The sequence below is a fragment of the Liolophura sinensis genome, chromosome 7 (assembly GCF_032854445.1).
Source record: "Liolophura sinensis isolate JHLJ2023 chromosome 7, CUHK_Ljap_v2, whole genome shotgun sequence".
Taxonomy (NCBI): domain Eukaryota; kingdom Metazoa; phylum Mollusca; class Polyplacophora; order Chitonida; family Chitonidae; genus Liolophura; species Liolophura sinensis.
In genome coordinates, this window is record NC_088301.1 from 5,648,316 (window position 1) to 5,675,138 (window position 26,823).

At 39.6% G+C, this 26,823-nt stretch overlaps 2 protein-coding genes across 2 annotated transcripts in view; both read left to right on the plus strand.

Moving 5' to 3' along the window:
- The first annotated feature begins 214 nt into the window (after nucleotides 1-214).
- Nucleotides 215-26,823, plus strand: part of LOC135469894 (uncharacterized) — a 46,399-nt gene continuing 19,790 nt past the window's right edge. The window contains exons 1-3 of the mRNA XM_064748528.1: nucleotides 215-512; nucleotides 1,687-1,759; nucleotides 6,102-6,265. Of these exons, the coding sequence (XP_064604598.1) occupies nucleotides 450-512; nucleotides 1,687-1,759; nucleotides 6,102-6,265 (300 nt within the window). The 5' untranslated portion in view covers nucleotides 215-449. The remainder of the gene's footprint in view (nucleotides 513-1,686; nucleotides 1,760-6,101; nucleotides 6,266-26,823) is intronic.
- LOC135469586 (uncharacterized) lies at nucleotides 8,334-11,119 on the plus strand. Its single transcript, XM_064748075.1, has 2 exons — nucleotides 8,334-9,021; nucleotides 10,442-11,119. The coding sequence occupies exons 1-2, from the start codon at nucleotides 9,009-9,011 to the stop codon at nucleotides 10,933-10,935; spliced, it is 507 nt and encodes a 168-aa protein (XP_064604145.1). The 5' UTR covers nucleotides 8,334-9,008; the 3' UTR covers nucleotides 10,936-11,119.

Below are 26,823 nucleotides of genomic sequence, written 5' to 3' on the forward strand. Positions count from 1 at the left end.
ATATATATATCGCCAAAGTGAAATAAAACAAGACACAGGCTTCCATGCAAAGACATCTACTGATCGACCGATATACCAAATACTTTTTTTCTGCAAATCTAAAGTGAATATTTGACCCAGTTTATTTAAGCCGAAAATCAGGGAATTCCCCAGGTTTCTGGCGAATGGTAGAATGATGCTCTGCGCATTCGCGGTTTTTTACTTCTATAAATCCCTAATGTGATGGTATAAGTAAACAAATTTTTTAGCACCTCTTCAAACACCCATGAAAAAACAAGTTAAGTAGACATTTGATCCACATGCCCTTGTGAAGCCTGAGTTGAAATTATTGAGCACAAAAGAACCGGTTTGATTTCTAAGGACGAGAATATCCGGTTCAAGGTACCTCCCCTATCTATATAAATGTCTGGTAAATTTGCCGTTGCATTCATCTGGCGGACCACGACACCATGATCTACGAAGTTTCCCTCCTTCTGCTGGGCTTCAGTTTCGTCTTGAATATTGGAGTTCAGGTTGGTTTTTTTCTTAATTTTACGGACAACCCAGGCGTTGGGGTGTGCAAGCGAAGTTAAGAGTTATATTAGAGCATTTCTGATGGGGTGAAAACTATGACCGATTTACTGAATCTCCGTAAAGTTTTCTTCTATTTACATATGAAAACCCGCCTAGAGCATCGTTATTGACAAGCACAATACTTAGTTCATACTTAGTTACCAGTCAAATTATGCTTTTTTTATAAAACAAAATTTTAGTATTGTCTGCTCACACTATTTAACTGCAAATAGTTTATTTAATGGTCGTTTTTCCAATAATTCAACTAGGCGATGATTAAGGAAAATTTTTTTTCCTGGAAATGTAAGAATTTCGAGGGCGCAGAGACAGCCATGAACGACAACGTGCTGAGCCATAAACAAAAATGCCGAAATGAATTGAGTTGTCTAGCATGCATGCAGTCTTTTGTTACTTGATGCATGTAGACAATTAAGCCTGACTGATTTATTCATGTGGGACAAAATTTACCCCTCTCCAGCACTCAAAATTGCCTGGTAATCCTGACTCGTAAAACTCCTTCCCGTCTGTATCGAGACTGTCCAGTGGTGTGAACGCATTCGTTCTTTGCTCTACACCGAAACAATTATCGGCAGAGGTGTGCCCACAAAAAATGTATGAAGCACACACTGCAACGTCACAGAAGAAAACGATGTGTTGTATTTCCATTTGGACCGTGTGTGTAGCTCGTCCTCGAGTTTCCCACTCGATAGATCTAATCGTGATGGTCATGTATTATCCCATACTCGCCAGTAAAGGTTAAAACTGTACATCTTTTGTGTTGGGAGGGGCAGAAGCTGGCAAATTCCTTGGGTTCTTGTTCGTGAATTGACATGCGCCACTTAATGTCTTGCAGCCGACAGTCACAGATTCGTTGAATCTACCGTTTAATACCACTAGTCAGAGTGGCTCAGTATTTCTCTGTATGTCAGTGCACTGCACGATATCCAGGCCCCTTTTACACCCATGGGTTCCAGAGTTTGTATCTCTGTAAATTTCCTATTGGACTGGTAAAAAAAATCCCATAGACATTGGTGGAAGAAAGGTTCCATATATAAAAGCTGAAAAACAAGTATTTGTATTAATTAACCCAGAAGCCGTTTTTATTGTGTAACAACACTGCATATTTCGTTTTAGGGCAGCGTGAAGACAGTCCACCCTTCGACGACCTCTGTCCCAGTAGCTGAACTGAGCCGATTTAGAGCCAATGGTAAGAATTTTTTTCGTGACAGTAAAAACACATTAAATGACACAGTCTGACCGAGTCGTCTATAGCGTTAGTGTCGTACACCATTTCGCGTGTTAGTCATACTCTCCAGTGTACTTGCACGTGCAGTTCTATTGTAATTTGCCTTACAATCATTACTCAATATTTACAATACTCAAAATTTTAGCATAACTTACCACAAGCAGTCAATAATTCTTGTTTAGATAATTGCTATTAAGTATGTTAACACAGTCATTGTTATCAGAGCAGGATGCCATATCGCGAGTCCAAAAGGCCCATACTTTTGGGTTTAAATGCTTGAAACGATACAGACGGGGTACTTGACTCATGTTTGATTCATCGAATCAGTCACAAACGTACTTTTCTACATTTTTCATTTTATAATTTTAAATCATACACCTTACAAATATGTGAATGTGTAGAGTAAATTTAACAAATAAATTCCTGGCATGGGTTTGTAAAGGCAGGTTTACAAGCAAAAAGGCGGACGAGGCTATTATTTCATGCCGAGGCCCTATTTTCAGTCGGGTATGCATTATTATAAATCGAATATTTCTCCTGTGCATGTGTTTTTACATACATTTTCCTGAGGCATATTTTGATAACCACACACTATCAGGCGTGTTATCCAAATCACTGTTTTGGCCGTCAACTGGTTAAACAATACCCAAAGTCAAATTACCAGTCCATTTTCATAATAAAGACATGTAGCATCCAAATAATTCTAAAGGAAAATAGTTAAGCGGCAGTAAAAGAAAAGTCAGCAGTTTTTACTGATGTCGGAAAGACATACGTGTGTAATGTTCAAAACGTCAAATCTAGCACGCAGGCCACTACACTTTGTGTTATGAAGCAAACAAAAAAATATCCTAGGAACCTTAACGCTTTTATTGCAACTGTTCTTATAAACAACGCGTTGTTATTAAAACTGTGTCATGCGTGATTATACGCGTCCATCCCCATGCCCAGAGTTAACCGGAACTGAATGCATACTTATAAAACAAAGTACCATTTAGATTTTCCACGGTAACAGTTTGAACTGAAGAACACAAATTCACATTTGTTTCACCTCGAATTATGTTGGTCAACGTCGACGTTACATAGAGATTATCATCACACTGTGCTGATCTGCATCGTCGTATCTGCTCGAGTTCTCTGCGGAAGTGAAGAAGTGATTTAATTGCATGTGGATGACTAAAAGTTCTTTAAATTTGCTGAAGTCTCTGTGAGTTCTTGAAAGAGTTTGTCAACAAAGTTAATGGGCAGTTTATCCGTGGCAGAAATTGAGGTGGAACGTGCAATTTGAGAAGGATGCACCCTGGAAAATACAGGCAGTTGTACATGTTCTAGTGGGATGGTTTACATTGTGAGTGAAATTCTGTGAAACAAATAGATCATTCTGTACTGTAGAAGATGATGGGACAGCTGCATCAATTTCTGTGAATGTACTGGGTTGGGGAGAAAGAGTAACGCTCGCAGCGGAAGGCTTTGTGACTGGTGCATTTAAAATGATGTGGCTCATCTTTTCCTGCATACCATTAGAAAAAAACAGCGTAATTATTTATACTTGCAACATTTTTGTGGCCAGTGAGTTGCATAATAGTCGCGGGAGCTACGCCAGCATGATGGAGACGGTTACATGTTGTTTTGTGGTTTATAAAACGGCCAGGTAAGTTCGATCGTTTTGCCATGGTTTTCATAATTGATTTTAGGGTGTGCTCTCCCATTGGTTGGCATTTGTACCATACATTACTGCAAACTTTTCTTTTGTAATTGATGCCGAGGTAAAATGGATTGTCGGCTGTTCATATTTTTGGTGGCCTGTGGTCCTTGTAGACTTGGTACGCCTCAACCGGGCAGTCATATAGTTTGACATCGACAGCTATCAGCGTTGCGGAATGTAATTTGACGCCAAAAATCACGAAGCAGACGACACAAAAAATGACGAAAATATTTGATTATAACCTTTTTGCCCATAATGTTGGCATGTAGACAGTGTAGAAAAAATTGTATTAGTTTTTCTGGGTCTTAAATTTAGGGAGAATAAGTCGCATGTTCGTGTAAGTAGGTCAGCTCTGCATGGAAATCCCCGTCAAGGACCGCAGGGCTTTCCCAGGGAAAGGTCACTCGGTGCAAAAGTAGTTCCGCCCTTGCAAAATGTTCAGAGGATGGTGATACGAAAAAATATCAGGGGTCTCTGTATCAGCCGGGTAACACGCATAGGTATATGATAAAATAAAATCTTAACCCAGTATTACCCATAATACCCATGTTTCTCTCAAACGTATCCTTCTCTTCTTCCTCTTTGGACAATTACCAAATTTTCCCATATGACGTCTAATCGCTTCTTACCTTTTATCCACTTTAATATCAACTGTTAGATCACCACCAGATTACAGGCAATCGATTAACTGAGGCTTTTGTGAGAAACCTGTTGTGAGAAGTTGTCTGGGATGGGATGTTCATTTCTATAGAAAGTGAAATTGGCGTAACTTGAATAAATCCAAAATGGCCGCCACTTTGCATACTGTTGCCACAAGTTGGTGATTATTTGACACACACACACGCACATATGTGTTGTTGTTAACTACATATTGTTATAAGCTGAGAACTAGAGGTTTATAACAACGATAGACAGGTACAGACACAAACATATTATGTCATCGATTGTTACATGGTGATGTATCAGTAACGTAGTTTTACAATGATGTAAGAAATGGAGTGAAAAATTGAAATGCCCCAATTTCCTTGTTTAATATTCACGAACAACGCTAATAATTCATAAAAGCTCATTAATTGTCTTAATATATTGAATGCGATGGTTTCCTTATATTTATATATAAGTTAAAGTAGAAAAATGAGGATTTGTTCCGAAAGTAATCAAATAATATGATAATAATCCTAAGGCCATATAGTCCCAGCCATCTGCAACTATACTTACCATTCTGTGGTAGACCGGGACAATAGCATGAGTGGGAAATAGGACCTGGTAAGGTAAGGAGGAGAATCTGCCCCAAAATCCCAGCACAATTCTGTAAATTTCCGAATCAGAAGTATAAAACTTGGTGGAGACACCCATAAAAATTGTATGATCATAAAATAGATGGTTGCTTAGTAATAACCGGCTAAAACCGCCCTCTCGATGAAAAACGTTAATTTTTTGCCCAAACGAGGTACTGTGCTTTTTAATTTACAGAATAAAGATCAACATTTACCAGTAAAATATTTTCACTGACTTTCATGTCTGCATTTATACGTGATGTCAAAGTTTTTCTTTGACTTTTGTATTCATATGTAAAACATAATTTCCATATTGTGAATAGTTTAATCATACTCTAGCCAGTTTAAAACCCATATTTTTGCTATAGTTTGTCACACATCCTTCATAGTAGAGCAAACAAGCGAACTTACTAACGGGTAGAACATCATGGGAAGATTTTAAATCTTTTTTTTGACTTTGGAAACATTCTTTGGTGTCCGTAAAGATACAAGCTATCTTGCGTCAAATAGGTGTTATCATGTATTTAAATGGATAATTGTTAAGGTGTGGTATACATAACATGTGGCAACTACCTGTGAATCCTGCTAAGCACGTGTGGTCGTTTTTCATTAACATTAACATGTTACGCGTATAGCTGAATTATAGGCATAAAATTTACATTTGTTTTATATGTATTTAATTGATTGATGGATACCTGCGTATTCAAGAATCTTTGGAAAAGTTATATCCGTGATGCAATGATTTTCCCTACTGTAAAGTGCCTAATGCAAAAAAAAAAGACATTTCAACGTGACTGGAGTAGGCTACCATTTTCCCCATTTATGACCTCTACATCACTTGATTGTTTGTTTGGGGCTATATAAGTTGCATTTCCAGAAGGAAAAAGAAAGAGGCTAAAACAGAACTGAAAAAGTAGTGTCCTTACGAGTGTGTTCGCAACTGTCACTCAGAGTCAGTTTTCCTCCTTCAGGTACACAGTGTCTTGCACTGGGCTGATTCCTCGCCTTACCATACCAGGTCCTTTCAGACTCCCTGTAGTCCTAAAGAATGACAAGACTTCATTTTCTTGAATATGTTAGGTATTTGCCATGTAACTAACAACATAACCCCGGGTTCATTCTGAGTCCTAGATTGACCCATGACGATGGCATTCATGAGCACCCTTTCTGATATTGTTTCCCGTGTTCAAAGCAACCCGGTGTAGGCCTAGCAAAGTTGGTACTTTCTCTTACTCGGCAGGTACTTTCTTTTTATAACAGGTATGTCTTTGGTTAAGCCACCAAGCTAAGTGTAATATGTGGCAAACCATGTCTTTACTTGTACATTTTTCCTCCAATAGTCGATTTTTTCGTGGACGAGATGGTAGAGATGGTCGGGACGGACTGCAGGGACCTGTCGGACCGCCCGGTCCAGCCGGTCCTCCGGGTCCTGCAGGACCGCAAGGGGAGATTGGGCGACCCGGTCCCCAGGGGGAGAGAGGACTTCCGGTGAGTATGTGAGAGATGCACAGAGATGGCAATTCCGCTTTGTTGGCTGAAACAGCAGGAAATCAGATATAAATATATACGCCGTACTCACGAATATTTCACGGCGGCCAGCATTATGGTGGGAGGAAACCGGGCACAGCCAGGCGAAACCCCACGACCATCCACAGGGTGCTGCCAGACATTCCCACGTACGGCCGGCCAGGAAGCCTTGAACTCACAACGACCGCATCGGTCCTATGTTGAGGGCACACATAATCGACTGATAGTGGAAATAAGATTTCCTAGGTTAAACCCAAAAGCCTTGATCACGCTTGAATAAATCTACCATACTTTAAATTCAGGTTGGGTTAATACAATCACTGCTTATTTATTTTTAAAAAATAATAAATAAACTGAACTGGATATTCATGCACATATATTTGTGACTGCGTTGATGATTCATCACAATGGACACCTGCCTTGAATCCACAACTTCCTGTAGATTTTTGTAATCAAATCAAATTGTCCCCATTTCACAAGAACTCAAATTATTTTTGATAAATATTGCATATTATATATATTTTTAAACTAATATTTTACAGAAGATAATTATTGTTTCTAAAATAGGAGCAAAACTTCGACTGCATTGTTTTGTTGCTAAAAATCTCCAGTATAGTCCAATTAGACTGCATGTAGATCTTATTTTTTTTATTATTACTCAAAAAAATTTCCATCTGGAGAAACTAATGAACTAAGACACGCTTAAACTTCCTCTGTAACATCGCTTAGAAATTCAAAGGCCATAGACATAGGGCTCACAACTGTGACACAACCTACTGATGAGTATGTATAATATTTAATACATAACAGATAGATGTTTAACGTTTTGTTTACTGATCAAGGCTGGAATTGACTTTGCAGGGAATTGCGGAGAAGCCATTGATTGGTGAGTAATTGATTGGTTACGTTTTGGTGATGGACAGAGATTGTGAAGAAATAAATTTTTTTATTTATTTGAATTGTGTTTTACGCCGTACTCAAGAAGTATTTCACTTAAACGACGGCGGCCAGCATCATGGTGGGTGGAAACCGGGCAGAGCCCGGGTGAAACCCACGACCATCCGCAGGTTGCTGTCAGACCTTTCCACGTACGACCGGAGAGGAAGCCGGTATTGAACTCACAGCGACCGAATTGATGACAGACTCCTAGGTCATCAGGCTAAGTTAGCGCGCTAACCAACTGAACCACGGAGGCCCCCTGAAGAAATGAAGAAAATAGAGTGAAGTGAAAGGTAGATATAAGGTCGTATATATGACGACATATTCGCTGCTTCGTATGATTCAAAGTGGGGATCGCGTTTTTAGCCCTATACCATTAACAATGACATAACAGCCACAAATAAATGGCAATCTTTAACTATGTAGGTCATCAGCTCAGGTAATTATGTGTTTGTCTACTTATTCACAGACACCTAGTGAGGCTCGAAATAACGACAAGCCATGTACTGCCATTTAATCCTGTACTGGCCTGCAAGCGTAAAAATGTTGTACAGAGAGAAAAGAAGTAAGATAATTCTATGAAAACATAGCAAACGACATTGTGACATCTCTATAGATCGACATATGTGTTCACAGTAGCATGTCTTCAGCTCACTGGTAAATGATGTCCTGAAATTTTGAAGCTTCCTTTCTAGTTTTGATGTTTGGCTGTCTTTGCGTATTTGAATAACTCTGGCATAAAGGAAAGCAATAGTAGAAGTCGCACTGCTGGGCGCGGCTGAATCTATGAGTCGCAACAGACATTTGTATATCAACCGTCAACCCAGATGGATGTTCTAGAGCAAGAATTACAAAGTCAGTTTCCAAAATGACGTTTAACACAACCTATCAAAGAAGTAAGAAAGTGTATGAAGTACGAAAATAGCAGTAAAATAGCAGACATAGTATATGCCGTTTATATCACCGGGGAGTTGTAATAAAAAGCATTATGCTGAACAAGACGTTGTGAGATTGTAATATAATGAACGCTTCTTTGTCATGTGAAAAAAAATCCACACTACACAACAGAAAACATTGCCAGAATGATATCTTTGCCACACAGAAACATCACGCCGTACGTGACGGAAATCACAGGCAGAATGCGTCTTGCTGAACACTGTCCATGTCATCGCTATGCAAGGTTTATCTGTTGAATAGAAGGGAAAGCAGTAGCGGGAATGTGCCCTGTTGAACTTTGCCGATGTCATTTTTGTGTAGAATAACGGTAACACGGATAACAGTAGCAGGAAGCTCCCCACAAAACTTTACTGAAATGTTTGCCACGTAGAGTCATTATTCCGTAAATAAGAAAATGCAGTAGCTTAACGCGATCTACTAAACACTGCTGGTATGGTCACAACATGTATATAAACAATAGCTGTCTTACAAAACTTAAGTTGTTTCCTGTTAAGTTGTTTTCACTGGTGATATCATCGTCTCATTGTGCGTTTTTAAATCCTAATAATTTTATAACAGCTTTAAAACATATTTTCAGGAAAGAATTGAACACGTAATAAGTCGCGTGGCCAATTTTTTGTGCAGTTAAAATACTCTGTTTTTTGTAAGCAAACTTGTCTTGCAATCAGTGGAAGAATTCATGTCGCAGATTGATTTTAAATCCAGTTTCCCTAATCTGTCGCCTATTATAGACAAAGTATTATATTGTTAAACAGGTGGCGCTGTTTACACCCGCTGGGGAAGAAAAGTATGTCCTGGCCATGCAACTATGTTGTACGGAGGTATGTTTGTATGTATGCTTTGGGCTTAACGTCGCACTTAACAATTTTTTTATTGATATGACGACAAAAAGTCATTATGTGTGTGTACATGTACTGTGTGTTCCTGAGGCAGGGCTCTAATCTCTCAGTGCTGAGCAACAAGTACCATTTTTAAAGTCTTTGGTCTCCCGGATTCGAGGCGGACCCTCTAACCATTTTACCACTGAAGTGGTCAGTTCTATCCACGTAATACTGAGTCGTTCTTACTACCCTACTTGTGGTTTACCCTTTTCTCTCACAAACTCTACATAGTGTTGTAAGGGAAAAATCTCTCTGTACTTTCGTTTCACTCATCTCTCCATAATTATATGGGAAGATCTAACGCCAACCTGCGGATGGCCGTGCATTTCCCCTCGGTTTCCCGGTTGCCCCCCACCATAATGCTGGCCGCTGTCGTATAAGTTAAATGTTCTTGAATACTGCGTAAAACACTAATCAAGTAAATAACATAAATAAACAAAGGAATATACGATTTCCACCTAACGGTATTTAATGACAAATTCCTTTCTAAACTGTGGTGGGAAAACTCTTATCCGATTTCCGTTTTTTTATTTGATTGGTGTTTCACGTTGGACTCAAGAATATGTCATTTATACGACGGCGGCCAACATTATGAAGATGCTGTCTGATTTCTAAACGTCTAAAAAGTTGGGTTCTATGGACACCCTATGTACCATAAATGTACAAAAATGCAGGCAAGACAGACGTTTTATTTCGAGGTTGAGCTGAAAATAAATGCCATTTTACTGCATAAAACAAAGATGAAAGCAGGAAGTAAGAGTTCTGGATAAAACTGCGAAATAAATTTTTGTAATTTTGCATAAGTGGTACTACATATTTGAAACAATACTTAGAAATTGTGGTAAATATGTAGGAACACCAAAATGACAAGAACAACATCGCTCGATGAAACAGGGGATCATGAGTGCAAATTACGAGATTAAATATACACAACTATAGCAAACATTTACTTCATAAATTAAACAGGATGACTAGTGACAAAACTTCCATGAAAATTCATAAAACCACAAAATATATGAAGACTGACCAAATCTCCTTCATCCTGAATTCACTGTGAATTCACTGTTCAAGTCCTGCTACAGTAGAAACCTAGATTTTACTTGACACGAAGCTTGGCATGTGTTAAGAATGATATAGCGTACAACGTTCGAGTTATTGTTTCTATGCCGTGGCGTATATGTAAGTTCTTTATTCAAGATCGGACTTTTGACGATGATACTTTTTTATTATTTTGTGCCAATGTTTAATAATGTTATAAATAATGCAATAATATGCTTTCTTTTTTCAGTATTTGCTCTATTAATGGAAAACATTCTTTGGTAACTAAATACATTATGAAAATGTGGATTCTTTTCTGAAGGTGTAATGGCAGGATCGCACTATACCCACAAGGGCTCTGGGGCCAACCAAATGTGTCTACCACTAAATCCACAGTGGAACAAAACCTACTCTGGTTTCCAATCAAACTCCTATCTGTATGGTACCGAGTTTGAGGTATACCAAGGCAATAAAGTGTTTGACCAGACCAATTCCGGCGGAGATTTCTTCCGCGAACGGGAGGCCCAGTGTGCTGTCTGCTATACGCCGGGCAGACCAAGTCACGTGATGATCCCAGCCCGTCTGGAGTGTCCATCAGGATGGACACTGGAGTATCTGGGATTTCTCATGGCACAACACTACACGCATTATAAGTCTGAGTACGTGTGTGTGGATCAGGATCCAGACACCCATCCCGGCACGGCCGCTAACTTAAACGGGAATCTGCTGTACGTTGTGGAAGCTAAATGTGGCGCGCTGCCCTGTCCAAACTATGTTGACGGCTATGAGGTTACATGTGTTGTGTGCACAAAATAAATCAGTACAAACACGAGCTCTATATTAAACCGGACCCATATCGGCAAAACTGTTGCTCTATAAGATTGCAAAATCGTTGTACATATTTCTGTCAAAGGCCTGTCCAAAGAACAAGTACATAATCATTGTTTAATCAACATTACATTTGTAGGTTTCAAATAAAATAAACAATGCAGCCTTACAGGTCCTGACTAATGTTTTGTATTTCGAGTAATGTCTAGCTGCATGCATGGTCGGCTACTATCAGTCTTTAAGATGGACATCCACGATTCATGGCTTGGCCAAAATCTATCGTAAAGGCGGTCGTCGTGGTTGTGCAATGTTAAAGCCATCACGAGCCATTGCTAAATGGCACTTTCGGTGAAGGTCAGTGATTAAGGGCTATATTCGTTTGTTTATTGGATTATTGTATAACCTTTTGGCCAGTTAATGACAAACGTTCCCGTGTGTGACTCACAGCTATGCACAACATACTGGTGGAAGTCACATGAGCGTCGTCGATCGCAGATTGTCTCCAAGGACGAACGAACACTGAAAACATGGAAATATGCAAATTCAAAGTTCCGTGATCGCCGTGAAAATAAATTAAAAACGTTATATGTGTCTCACTGCACTGTTGTATTCTACCTACCACTTCCTCTGGACTACGTGGTGTGGATTCACAACATATACATGTACCATGGCGTTAAATGAGAGTTGTCAGTCATATATGTAAAAAAAAACATTAGATGAGGAAAAATAGAATAACCCTTAGAAAATGCGTGCCTTTTGAATTAGTTTTGTTTAAAAGGGAATATGCATAAACCTCGACACTGATAAATAAATTAAGTAATATCTGGAATTAAGCTGTGCTCGTGCTTCAATGTTCAGTCAGATATCAATGTCCTCTACTTATGACATAAAGAGTCAGCTTTTTTAATATAAAAGATAATAACGATAGCTTACACATGATGTCAGTAACAGCATCTAAGAAAGAAAGAAATCCCAGGCAATAAATCACTACAAATCTTCTATAATCGATCTACGCTCAACTTCAAGAGAAGAATCCGATTCAGGATTATACAAGCAATCCGGTCAGTTGTAACTTAATGCTTTTATTTCGAGCCGCTTAGGCGCATGTAACTGTTGGCCATGAGGCGATGGGATAAAACAATGATATGCATTATCAGTCATGCAAGTTACACACGGACGTGTATGACCACTCCTGAGGGAATATATAAAAACACTTCTGCGGTTTTGTAAGCAATTCCTTCATGTCTAAACACGAGGTCAGCATTATCGTGCACTTTGGGGTATTTGTAAGTGCATAAATAATAACTACAACACCAGTCCTTGATTATAGTGGCCTGTTCTTTATTGGAGAAATATACACTGGTCAGCAAACAGTAGGTTTTTATACCAGAGAAAAAGGGCAGTGACACACGTACTGAAAGTAGAAACAACCCCAAAAAACTGGAATTAGTTTAACTGTAGAAGAATAAAGGCATATTTTGGTATCAACAGTAAAGATAAAAACAATGTCATATGAATAAAACAATTTTAACTAATGTGTATACAAAAATATATCGCTAGGAAAATTTATCGAAGATATATTTGATTTTTTTAGGTTTGGCTGTGCAACAAACTATATATGTAGGTCATGTCAGCGCGATTTGAGGCTCCCAGTAAGGGGACAATGGAAAAATACTTTTTATTTATGTCCTTGGTCTTTAAAATTGTTTTTATTTAAGAATGATTTACAGGAGTATGACCCTATTATAGCTAATTGTGGAGGAAACAGGAGTTGGGCCCTGTTATGGTTGAACGTAAAAGAAACGAGAATGCGACACTATCTTAGATGAACATGAAGGAAACGTGAGTGTGACAATGTTATAACTAATTTTGGAGGAAACAGGAGTTGGGGCCCTGTTATGGTTGAACGTGAAAAAAACGAGAATGCGACCCTATCTTAGATGGGCATGAAGGAAACGAGAGTGTGACTCTATTATAGCTAAGCGTGGGGGAAACGGAAGCGTGACAACATTATAGCTGAACGCTGTGCTATATATTCTCTAGAGATAGCTGTCAGAGGCATGCAAAAACGACGGATAACGACGGATAAAAAGTCCTCATTTAAAGTAATATTCTGCTTCTCCAAGAGAATTGCCTTAAGTTTAAAATTATAAAACTCACTGGAACTTCTACACTTCATAGTCATGCAAAAATGCCAGTACAACAGCGGATAAAAAGCCTCCATGTAAAGTAACATCCCGCTTCTCGTTCAGTTTACCGTATTTTCCGCATGTAACTCTCTTCCTATTCTCCAGCATAGAACATACCCCCATTACAAATTTTTTTCAGAAACCAATCCACTTATTGATTAAGTATGTAGTAATGTGTTTGTGAACTTTTTTCGACTTTTTACGACGTAATGAACAATTTTTCAGTGGTATCACGACGAGCAGTCATTGGGTGCGTGTATAATAGTATATTTTCTTGCCTCCATTAAAGTCATTATGCCGAAGATACCAGGCATGACACCACACCGCACCCATTATACCAACGCCGGGCCAACAAGTCGTGTTTCCTTGCTCTAACCTCAAAGTGGTCAGTGCCATGCAAGGCAGCAACAAGTACCATTTTTAAAGTTTATCGTATGGCCTTACCTGGGTTTGATCCCAGGTCTTGCGATTTCATGACGGACGCTGAAACCAATAAACCCCCGACCTTTCTCTATTGCAGTATAAAACAAAAACAACTCATATGACAATCTCAAAAGGTACAATATAACACTTCACTGGACACACCGCATGGCTGGAATATTACAGCTCGCTAAACCCATCAATTTTCCAGTAGTATACTTATTACAGTGTAATAAAAATGTGAGACTGTGTCATCAACCAGACACATATCACATAATTCATTATCATGACGATTACATATGTACAGATATGAACTAAGTTGGATGTGTCCAGAGAGAAGCATGCACAGTAGAACTTCAACTATTCCAGTAGGCATTCTTGTGTCAGAAACAACAACGCTTGGATTATATAAAAATATCTTCCTTTTGTTGAGCATTCCCAATCAATTTGTCATAGTTTTGCAAAATCATGGTTAAAGTGAGTTATTATATCAGCAGCAGAGGGGTTTATGTCCACTGTCTTTTTTGAGTCTATAAGCCCATTCCCTTTAATGCCAGTATGACTGGGGACCTACTCAAAAAAAAAAAAAAAAAAAAAATTCCTCGGCAATAAAACTGGTTACACAAAAGAATAATTGTAAGAACAATGGGCAGGGCTTTTTGCCACGTAAAAGCTAGTAGTGCCTGCAGTGAGCTAAATAACTCTGTAAAATGAACAGCCTTATATGGCCTAAACTCTGCTAGGAGGTGCAAGGAGAATAAAATAGCTGTCAGTTCAGCAGTGTACACCAGCCCCAACCTTTCCATTCCCCTGGCCCTTAGAACCATCAGTAAACGTATGCAGAAAATTCGCTCACTTTTGATGAATTTGCTCCAGGCATTATGCTGAGGAAAAGGGGGGGACAACTCTCCTCTGCACAGTAAATTTGTTTCCGCCAGTTTTTTTTACAAACATGCTGAGCGCGTGCATTATATGGTTTGGAGCGAGTAATGCCACTGTGGTACAAACAATCATAAACAGAAGGTTCTACCACACAAGAAACAGAGTTATTCTCCACTGATTTTGGCCTCTGGGTATACTCCAAAGTTCCCAGCCTCCTTCGAATAAACAAGGCATTTCATTACACATAACCTGCGAAACATTTAGTCCTGTCCTGAGTGCTCCCGTACACACTCTGAGAGCTGAACACTGAACAAAGTCCAGCACAAACGTAATGGTACCACAAGCTGAATCGTAGGCTTCACAGCAATAATCTAGCCGAGATGTTATTTAGGCTCTATACAACATCAACAAGGAGGTGTTATCTGCTGCTCATGTCTTACTTGATACTGGAGATTCAACACTTTTTCACACTTAGTCAGAATCATGTTAATATCCTCTGGCCATGTAAGTTTAATATCAAAAATAACACCTAGGTGCTTAAATGACGATGGTTTCTTAATAAGTGTGCCTCGTGAAAACTACAGCTTCTGTTTTACAAGTAGAAGATTTAAATCCCCAGTGTCTGCTCCACTCAACAAAGCAGAACACACTTCTGAGCTACACTCAGGTCCTTACATTTGAACTGCTTTATCATCTGCAAAAAGTAAACAATCCAATCTAGGGTGAAGAACAAAATGAAGATCATTAATTGCTATGTTCAATAAAGTAGGTGATAGCACACCTCCCTGGTGAGGGGGAGGGGGGTACCATTTTCTCTACCCTTTTTAGCTTTGATGAAACAGTCAGATAGAAAGTTTTTGACCCAGCCCAACATCTTTCCCTGTATTCCCACTGCCTTCATCTTAATTAATAACCCACCCCTCTATACCATGTCATATGCCTTCCCTATATCAAGAAACACTGCTAATACAGATTCTTTATTAAGGAGACTGTAGTCTATAAAGTAACAACATGATCAGTTTTGCTTCGCCAACTGAGGAATCCACTCTGAAAAGGGAATAAAATATTGTTCTTCTCCAAGAACCAAAGTAGCGTAGAATTAATCCTTTTTTTCCATTACCTTACATGTAGCAGAGCTCAAGGCTATAGGTCTGTATGATGAAGGGAATGATGTAGATTTTCCAAGCTTAGCAACAGGAATAACTATGGGTTTCTTCCAACTGGAAAGTAACTGCACCTTAGTCCACACCGTATTATACAATATCACATTCAGACACTTGTCAGGGAGGTGTGAAATCACAGAGTAGGAAATGCTCCTGGGGCTCCATTACCACAGTGCAGAGCTTGTTACAATTCAATTTATGTGAAGTCATCATTAAGGGACGTGTCATCAAACATGATATTATGATGATTTTATAGTAGGCAGATGTCTGGACTTTCCTTGACAGCCCTGACGTGAGCCCAGACTTGATCTCAGACTTGAGCCCAGACATTAGCCGAAACTTGAGCCTAGACTTGCGTAATAGACGTATTACTGTTTATATTCCATGACCTAGTTTTGTTCCAACACTTGCACCATTTCAAATATTTATACACGATGTCTTGTAAGACAGTGCTGTAGGCTATTGCCTCGGGTGGGACGTTTTCCGTTTCCTGCATTAAAGTACTTTACCTTATGCACCCCTCAAGGAAACCCTATCAAATAGTTTCATAAAGAATATGTCAGAACCGCTATACCTGGTTTCCTTTTGCTATTTTCTATTCTGTTTTTATTCATTCGACTAGAGCTTCACGCCGTTCTCAAGAATATTTCGCTCATACGACAAAGCATTATAGTGGGAGAATGACGGGTAGCCCAACGGAACCCACGACCATCTGTAGGTTGCTGGTAGACCTTCCCACGTACGGAGAGGAACCTTCTAATTTACACCTGTATATGAGAATAGCAAGAGATCGACTCCATGTTATAGTCCAAGTTATTGGACTATCAGTTCAATAGGATATACCTTCGTTAATATTCGTATATTTTGTATGTATTATCTAAGTGATAAGGGTTATTTTAAGTTCTGTAATGTTCAGTATAAACAGGATATAGTTGAGTACGACTGTGCAGAAATATCACACCAGAAGATCCTTGAAGACGGTTATTCCATCAGTCAGTTGAATGAATTGAATAAATAAATGGATAAATACCTGGGGTATAACGTCATAATTAATACTCAGTCATAAGAAGAAAAGTCATTGGATGTTTGTATATGTACTGTGTATTTCTGTGTCAGGGCGAGTCCATGCCCCCAGAGTGCTGACGTCACTGAAGTATCATGTCGAAGACACCAGACATAACAACCCACGCAGTCATTTTATACTGGGCCAACCAGTATTGTTTCCATGGTCTAACCTCTCAGTGCTGGGCTCAAAGAGAGGCTGCAACGAGTAAAAAGTATTTGATATGGCCCGACCCAGGTTCGATCCTGGGTCTCCCAACTTTGAGGCGGATTCGCTTCGCACTGCAGGAGGGCGAATCCAACGGTTGGGAGACCTCGATCTCTTTCGCTTCTTGCTTCCATTTGTGATAGGACTTTTGGAAAATCGACTGATATTTTCTCATTTTTAACTCATCAGGGAACTATCTAAATGGATTAAAAATCCTGCAGAATTTGAAGAGAATATTGTACTATCTTTGTACTATTGTAAAATATCGCAGCAAGCATTACGAATCTCTCAATTATAGCTTATTTCGTTTAGAGAGTCACCTACATTTAGCTGCCTGTAAAATCAGTCATACAAACTACCAAAACTGTCTTTAGTCAGTGAGACATAACAACATAAGCTCTACGCATTTATATGTTGAACGTCCATATCATTGCAAGGGAAATGAAGTTAGAACGCTTTTTCTAAGTCATAATGCTAAAGTTTAAAAACTCGGTTTTGACGGCAAGAACCCATTACCTCGGGTGAATTCATAATGATTCAAAAACACTGGCATGCTGGAAACTGGGCAGAGTTCAACATGTTTTGACGGAGGTCGACACCAGTTACCTAATCTGCTCTCGGTTTTACTGTAAACCCCGTTTTAAACATTGTCATATCTGAAATTGTTAACATGTCTAGTATAATATAACGTCAATAAATGAATTTTATTTTATTTCTTGCAGTATATGATCTCATGGCTGTATGGTTTTAAAGTTGGATATTATGACATTTTGCTATAAGCCACAATGTAGTCTATTCGCTTAGAGTGTAATGTAGACTGTTTTACTGCATAGGGGTTGGTTCTAACCGCACGTTGGCGCACCAGTTGTAAAACAAATTACTCTCCACGCGCATTCTCCCGCGTGCCACTTGTTTTTGTTTTTTTTTTAAATTATTATGACATCACCCGAGGCAATGAGTTCTTGGCGTCGAGTATTAGCTTATGCAGTTTTAACATTATGAATGAGTGAGTGCTTGGTGTTTAACGTCGCACTCAACAATTTTTCAGTCCTATATGACAAAGGAGGAATCCTTAGAGTGTATGTAATTTTCCTCCTTGTTGCAGGACGTATTTAAACCGCTTTTTTATCTAGTGCTGCTTCACTGGGACGCCTTTCCGAAGGCAAGTAAAACGCCCCGCCCGAGCCATTATACTGACACAGGTCATCCAGTTGTTGCACTATCCCCCTGAACGCCAGGCGACAAGTCTTAGACTCGTCCCAGGATTGACCCTGGATCTACCGCTCCCATAGCGGACGCTCTGCCAACCGTGCTATCGGGGCCGGTACCAGGTTAATGAGAGCCACCGATCTTGATCAAGTAAGCCGCCCCGCCAGAGCCATTATACTGATACGGGTCAACCAGTTGTTGCACTATCCCCTTTACGTTGAACACCAGGCGAGGAAGTTACAACTTCCTATTTTTAAGTCTTTTAGTCTCGACTCGACCCAGGATTGATCGTGAACCTACGGCTCCCGAAGAGGACCCTCTACCAAAAGAAAAAGTGTTCTAATTTAATTTTCGTGACAACATAGACTTTCAACATATCCAGATATAGAGCTTGTGTTGATACGTATCACTTACTAAATGTAATTTTGGTAGCGAGAATGACGGATTTTACAGAGTGCTGAATATAGGCTCTATAAAAGAAACAGACTATAGCTGAGTAATGACTTAAACATTGTCGAAAAACTTAAATGACAACTTACAGAGATTGGCGTATAATTTTAAATTCAATATGGAACTAGCTAAAACATATCGGATTGGAAATGAATTTTGTGATATGGTGCTTAATCATAATGTTCATACAGTAGGTTACAATTCCGGCATTTGAACTGTCACGAGGTGTTGGGTGAAAAAAGCTGTGGATACTTCATTACCATGCTAACTCAAAGGGCAACTTATACGCCTTGCCAGATATTTTCTTACGCTGGACTCGCGATTGTTACGTATGGCGCAATGAGTTTAAGACTTTACGGTGTATACGAACATCTGTCTAAACAGCCTATACTTAGACATATGGTTCTTTGTTACAGTGTCATGTTTAGCAAAGTCACGAAATGTCCAGATATGTGATATTCTGTTCAGGTATTAAAAACCCAAATGTCACAAAAAGAAGTAGGTAAGAGGACTAGAGAGTATAAACATTTCACGGAATGCTTTGGTTTGCAATATTTATTTTTGTTAAATGTGTCAAAGCCTACACTGACATTGTTTGGAAAAGAAATAAAAAAAAACAGTAAATAAAACAAGGAGGAAACTCTAGAGTTTCGCACTGTTTACCGCGAAAGAGGCTTTTGGATCATTCCTAAGTGAGCTACCAACTTTTGTCGATATGTTCGTGTTTAGGGGCTATTTACAGGACGCTGTTATGCTTAAACGGATGTGCACAATGACTGGTTTACAATTTCCAAAGATTACATAAATCCACTAGACCATATAACACACCAAATAACCATTGGCTGGCTCAAGACGTTACTGCATGTTAAGGAAGACTTTTATCACGGAATGATCACGCAGTGAACACTCGGGAACACGATTACTTGTTCCATGGTGTATAAGCATGAAATAATCCCACAGAAACAAAGTCAGTGCGAGGTAAACTGATTGTCGGGTGCCTCAGGTTGTCAGTTTAGTGCAAACGTTACCGCATTTTTGTTAAATATAATGGTTTAGTGCTGTACAATTAGGCAATTAAATAGAAAGTACAGAATAGAGTTATGAAAGAGCAAAGGCAAGTTATTCATGACAGAGGTAGAAATGTGCAGTAATAAGAAAAGAACAGAGCTAACAAGGTGTAAGCAACGATTAGATCTGACAAGATGTAATCATAAGTAATGTATAATGCTAACAAGGTACAAGGGTAAGAAATCAACAACGTTAACAAGCTCTAATGCTAAGTAATGATTAGAACTAGAAAGGTGTCATGGTAAGTAATGATTAGATCCAACTAGATGTAATGGTAAGTAATGATTAGAGCAAACCAGGTGTTATGGCAAGTAATGAATAGATATAACAAGGTGTAATGGTACGTAATGAACATAGCCAACAATTTGTTTTGATAAGACTTGGTATGATTTATAGATCTATATCATATCGGTATAAACGGCGTAAAACACCAATAAAATAAATAAATATTGGTATTATAATTACACGTACACATGGAGTAGATTCGTTTTGAAGGCAGGTACAAGTGAGCCTTTATGAGCCGTCACAACCGTAGCTGATTAACTTCATTGCTAGGAAAAGTGACATGACAGTATCAATAACTGATGCAAAGACTCACTTTCGCTTGAAGCGCAACATTTACAAAGTTGTATGTTTCGTACTTTAACGCAATTTTAAAACATGTAAAAACTCTAGTAAACTTTGGCCAGATACTGAAGAACTTCCCATCCTTAGCATGTAGGTAATGTGCCTCCTTCTTGCAGGACGGATTTCCACCACTCTTTTATCCAGTGCTCCTTCACTGCGGACGACTCGAATGCAAGTAAGCCACCCGAACCATTATACTGATACGGGTCAACAAAACAAAGCTAAACAACACAGTCTTACTGTGTAGATTTATATATTTATGTCATGGAAGCATGTTTTATATGAGGCTGCCGAAAAATAGGAGTTTTTTCTTCTGTATATTCTTTTCACGGGCACCGCGAAAGCAGTCAACCCTCCAAACAACCTCTACTCCAAGTTGCTGAATTGAAGTCAGTCAAGGCGACAGTACCAAGTGGTAAAAGCAATATAAATTTCTACCCGCGATAGTGTACACGCTTTTGTACACATGCTTATTATGTTTTTTTCTATGAACACTGGGACCGCTTTGGTTTGATTATAAATGATAGGCCTAATTGTCTCTGCCTCGCTTGGAGCTCAGCACTGAGAGGATAGATCAAGGAGAGAGGATTGGTTTACCTAGTGTTTGCGATTGGGTGTGGTGTCATATCTGGGGTCACACATCTGGTGTCTTTGACATGATACTTCAGTGGCGGCAGCACCTTTGCCCTGTCACAAGAAGACTCAGCATATGTACACACATATATTGACTCCTCGCTGTCATATGACTGAAAAACTGGTCAGTACGGCGTGAAACCCCAGGCATTCATTTATTCGTTCATTCATTCCAAGAACACTGGTGATCCTGTCTGCGTACCTCACGTAGCGGGGACGTCAGGCATTTGACCAATGTGAGCGCGTGTTAGAACCGGTCCGGCTGCGGCGTTAGGCAGAGGAGTTTTTACTGGTACTTGATCAAGATCGGTGGCTCTCATTAACCTGGTACCGGCCCCGATAGCACGGTTGGTAGAGCGTCCGCTATGGGAGCGGTAGATCCAGGGTCAATCCTGGGACGAGTCTAAGACTTGTCGCCTGGCGTTCAGGGGGATAGTGCAACAACTGGATGACCTGTGTCAGTATAATGGCTCGGGCGGGGCGTTTTACTTGCCTTCGGAAAGGCCAGTGAAGCAGCACTAGATAAAAGAGCGGGAAAATCCGTCCTGCAACAAGGAGGCACATTACATGCACGCTAAGGATTCCTTTGTCGTCATATATCTGAACAATTGTTGAACATGACGTTAAACCCCGAGCACTCACGCATTAACCTGGGTGCAGTTCCTACAAAGACTGAAAAGGGCCTCTTGTAACTAGATCGGAAATCATCTCACTGTCGCTCCCGGAGTGTGCGATATGCTTTTAGCTGGAGTAAATAATGTGTGAGAAATCACGTCATATTTCAACAATGCCTATTGAACGCAGCTGGTAGACAGAGTTTGCTGGCGGAAAGAACGCTTCACAACTGCATTAGATTTGAGCCATTTTGTTTCATCCAGTCAAATTGTGCAACAGAGATTTGCAACTTCGTGCGCTTTTCACGACTCCATTATGCCAGACAGTAAGCCGACCCTCCAGCAAGATATGCCATCTGTACAAGCAGTTCTAAAGAGTAAACCACCCTATATTCTGACAGAACTGCAGTAGAAACCTAAAACGTAGCACACCGTCTCGGACGGACAATGTGGTCATCAACTATTTTCGATGCATTGACCTTTGATTGGAAGAATACCAAATATCATCTGCATGGATTTCCTGTAATATATTTAAACTAATCTAATATACAGCTTGACAAGATAAGATATACAAGAAAAATAATTGCACCAATTGTAAGTGGCGGTATATATATCTTAGTTATCACACTTATTTTGAAAAGCTGCACCTACTTATAGATGTACCCCGCCAGTGACTCCCTCAGGTTTTATAATAAAATGATTAGTCCCAGTAATGATTCCTTGGTAGAGATCAACTCTAAATCGAATGGTAATGGGATTCACCATATGATCTTCAATTATCCGCCAAATTCCACGCTATATAATATGTCTCAACATCGTAAATGACAAACACAAGGCACGAAGGGAAACGCTTGGGAGTCACCGAGAGAAAATATGATATAATACACCTGTACAAATAATACAAGGTCTCTCTTGTTTAATTAAAATTAAAATAATTTTCTAGTGCACTCCATGTTCTGGAGGCCAACTACAACAGAATCATACTTGCACTTTTACCATAGAACGACCAAAACGGAGAGTATTTGTGTTGGTATATTTGTTGTTTGTTTTATTTCAAGCCATGTCGCCCTCGTCCGCCTCACAATAGAAACAATGTGATAAATGTGATAAATTATTAATAACCCCTACCTTAACATGACCTCAGAAACGCTCACTTTCTCTTATAATGTTTGCTCTTTGCAACTATTTCCTTTTACGTAGTTTCTAGATCTACTCACATTTTAAATATTTCTTCATATTTCCAGTAAAATTAAAACCAGATTAAATGTAGTCGAATCATTCAGAGCTGTTGTGAGAAATGTTTTCACAGTTCTCTTACTTTGTCAGTCATATTCTGTTCAATATACCAGGAAAAAACCAGTAAAACATGTCTTTACTTGTAGTGCTATCCTCCAATAGTCGGGGTTTTTCTCTACAGAGATGGTAGAGACGCTCGCGATGGGTTATAAGGACCTGTCAAAACGTCAGGCCCACCTGGTTCTCCGGTCCTACAGGACCGCAAGGGGAACTTATTTCCACAGCGAAACTGTAAAGTACTTATGTTGCTGGCTGATCAGTTTTCACAGCTAGTTTAAGCTGCATGTTCTACTCAGTATTGTTTTGCATCTGGACAAAAGAATAAACTAAGGCACGTTTATATTTGAACTGTCATTTATAAGAACATTACAGAAAGTGTTTGGGCAAATAATTATGCTATTATGCTAAGAATTATGGCATTACGTACATGGAGAATGCTTAATTCGTGTTTATAGCAGGCAGCTGTATATTATTTTCACTCATTAAGACCTTATTGAATTTTCAGAGAATTGCAGAACCGCCATTAGTTGGTAAGTGATTGATTTGCTACATTTTGGTGATGGACGGCGTAGAAATAGTCTAGAAACATGCCCAGGCACATGTTTTTAGACCGAAAACATTCTCCGCTATTTACCGTGATTTAAGGCTATTTGACATATTTGTTCATAATTCTCTTAGCATAGTGCACAACGCTTAACCCTACCCAGCTTGTGCACAAGCCTAAACAGTACTGGGCTTCGTATAAAGCTTAACAACAGAACAAGACATAGTCACATGGCCTAGAGATCGATTGTAGAATTACAACATTTGTGTCAGCAGTATAATATGACAGATTGCTCGTCTCTAGTGTCGTAATAGGATGGCCGACAAATAACGACAACTCACGCTTCACAAATTCATCCCCCAGTAATTTTTTTTTTCAGTATAAAGAGAAGTGAAATATTCTTGAGTACGCCGTAAAACACCAATTAAATAAATAAATAAATAAATCAATAGAGAAGTAGTGAACCGAAATCTTCTAAATAAGCCTACCTTCTCTCAACTAAACCGCCGGCAGCAGGTTACGCCATCTTCCCTTATAAACTTCATCTTTTAAAACGACTTTCCATTAAACCACAGTTTACCCGTTGGAAATATACTTGGACTAATGCACACCATTTTTGAATCACTACTGCCCTTAACTCTGAGGTTTCCACATCTTCATGTATTTATTTTTATGTATTTATTTCATTGGCGTTTTACATCCTACTCAAGTTTGTTTATCTTATCTGACAGCGGCCATCTTTACGGCGAGAGGAAACCGGACAGAGGTCCGGGGAAAACCACGACCATTTGCAGGTTGCTGGAATGTCTTCCCGCGTACAGTCGCCCACCTTTAATTGTTGTTAAAAGCTTCCAGTGGTTCGATACTCTAGCTGACTTCGCATCCGATGATGTAAATTCGTCCGCAAATTGAACAAATAAAGGAGGTTGCTTAATCATATGAAAATAACCTGCGGTGCAGGAGTTTAAACTAAGACCGCTGTTAAGCAGACTGACGTACGGTGGCATACGACAATTTTAACCCTTTCAACTCATTTACGATAACTTACACATACGCATCCTCAAGAGTATCACCCCTTTACCAGACGTCTTTAATGTCATTGAAGTTAGTTTCCGGTTCCCGGTTCGATATTCAGATGTGAGGTGAGCTCCCAGTTCCTCGTTCGTTATTCAAGGTTGAATACCGCTAGCAGGTGGACATGCAGCTGAAGGTCGAAACAGGAGCTGGGTCTGCACAGCCCTTACTGTTGAGCCTGGATGTGCCAAACTTAGTACGCGCGCACTTTGGGACATTCCACACCTGATGATGCCAGTTGCTTGGAGTCAACAATGTACATACCAGGTGGATACAATTTCTGGAGGTCCCATGCATGATGCACCTTTTTCTATTCATAACTTATGAGATAGTCTAGAGGACATCAGAATTATTACACATGTTTACAATAGTATTGTATTATCTAACTTTCTATAGTGCGAATTTTGAGAGACTCTAGTTCTACATCGAATGAACAGCCTGGTTATGTCTTGGTAAGTGGGCGTCTTTCTTGTTAAGTCTTTTAACCACGTTCAAAACTGTCATGAGATTTGGCCAGGGCTTGACAGTCGTGGTATTGTTTTCCTTGTTTTCTGGTTTTATCATGCACAATTTTTTTTCATTCGGTCGCAAATATCGGTATTTGACCTGAGTTTGTAGTCATTAAGTTGCGTTATGCCGTGACACAATGTGGGCACGCTTTCGTAGGAACCTGCATGTGATATTGGCCTTCATGAATTTCATGATCCAATTTAACAACGACGAAGCAATTCAAGAGGCTTACATCGATGAGGAAGAAAGTATCCTTTTGGCTGATTTGTGCAAAATAAAACGAACTAAGCCCACATAAAATATCAAATATTAAGTGAAGTGTGAGAACGAAAACAGCTGTTACACTGAGCTGGATATTGACAGAACTTTCTTCGATTTCTTCCCGAAATCATCCTTGATCTGGTGCAAAGTCCAGCACCCCGTTTCCAGAAGGTTTCCAGTACTGTGGCAAGGCATTTACACGCCTGCCTGGCACAGATGTTTCTTGCGATCAGCTTTGATCTACATATATTCTGACTAATCATAATTTATCGGGTTATGGCGCACGTGCTCCGGACGAGCATCACCAAACATCTTTATAAATCGTATGCACATTTTTGTCGCACGGTTTCAATGATTTCATGCATGCAACTGATTACTATGGATTAATTACTGAACCAGTGGTCAGCTTAGGTGTGACCGTAAACTGCACTAGTAGGACATGCGACGACTTGCATGGAAAGTATTAAATTCTATTGCCAATTACCCCAACGACAAACAATTTTACCACATAGGTAAGACTATCCGAGATATCCATCCGGTTTGTCACAACAGAAATGGATTTTTCCAAAGTTGATTGTCAGTGTGTTTCTACAAACAAGTTTCAGTAGGAGTTTATTGGGCATTATTGACCACCTTAAAAGATCAGGACGAATCCCGGAGGTCGCATGTGGTCGTAGGTTTAGTGAGACTGGGCCTTATGAGAAAACCAAGATATTGGTTTTTCACGACTTGCCAAAATTGTAGCAAGACCTATCACGAAGACTAAGACTATCCAAGATAACATCCCGACTCTTTCCATTCCTACTTGAGGTCATGTGGGAACGATTTCGTACAAAACATGCAAATATGTGACATGGCTAAATTGCACCCAGAAGACGTAAGGGAATACAAGAACTTTCTTTGCCTTTCTCCAGAGCCCTTTATAAGTTGGTTGCAAAGTCCGCGACCCCGCTTTAAGAAGAAAGCAACATTTATGCGGAAGGCACTGGAGACATACGCATTGTCCGCTTTATCTGGCAGCTGCTGTTTCCTGAAAGAATCTTTTCTTTTCCAGCTGGTGACAATACCATCGGTAAGGTTAGAGCGTACGTGTAATGAGTATCTTCATGACCTTTTGCCTTGTCTGGTCATCAGGGGTGCGGAAGAGGTCCTTCTGAAATTACCAACTCGCACACACTATCATAATAGCATCTAGGCATTAAATTGTAAAGGCGTTGTCATCCGGTGTCCGCAAAATATAGGATCATTCTACCACAACGACATGTACAAGACATTACTGTGTAGTGCCTGTAGCCGTTGTGGAGGCCAAGTGCAAGTTATGGCGAGGCGTCTACGTGGCATAGCGTTTAGCGTGCTACCGCAGGACAATGACTCAGGAGTCCGACACTTATGCGGTCGCTGTTAGTTCAAATCGAGATTATCCTGACTCACTCCAGGCTTACGTGGAATGGTGTGGCAGCAACTTTCGCCATAAAGCTGGCCACGGTGTACTTTAATTAATCAAATAAAATCAATCATTAAGGAGTGAATCCGACAGAACGAGGCTTTATGCAAGAATCACAACACAAAATATAACGCGCACATATTAGAAAAAAACGTGGAGATATTTAACCTATTGTGCTTAGTGTTGATAGAACATGCAGATGTGTAAAATGAGGTGCATAAT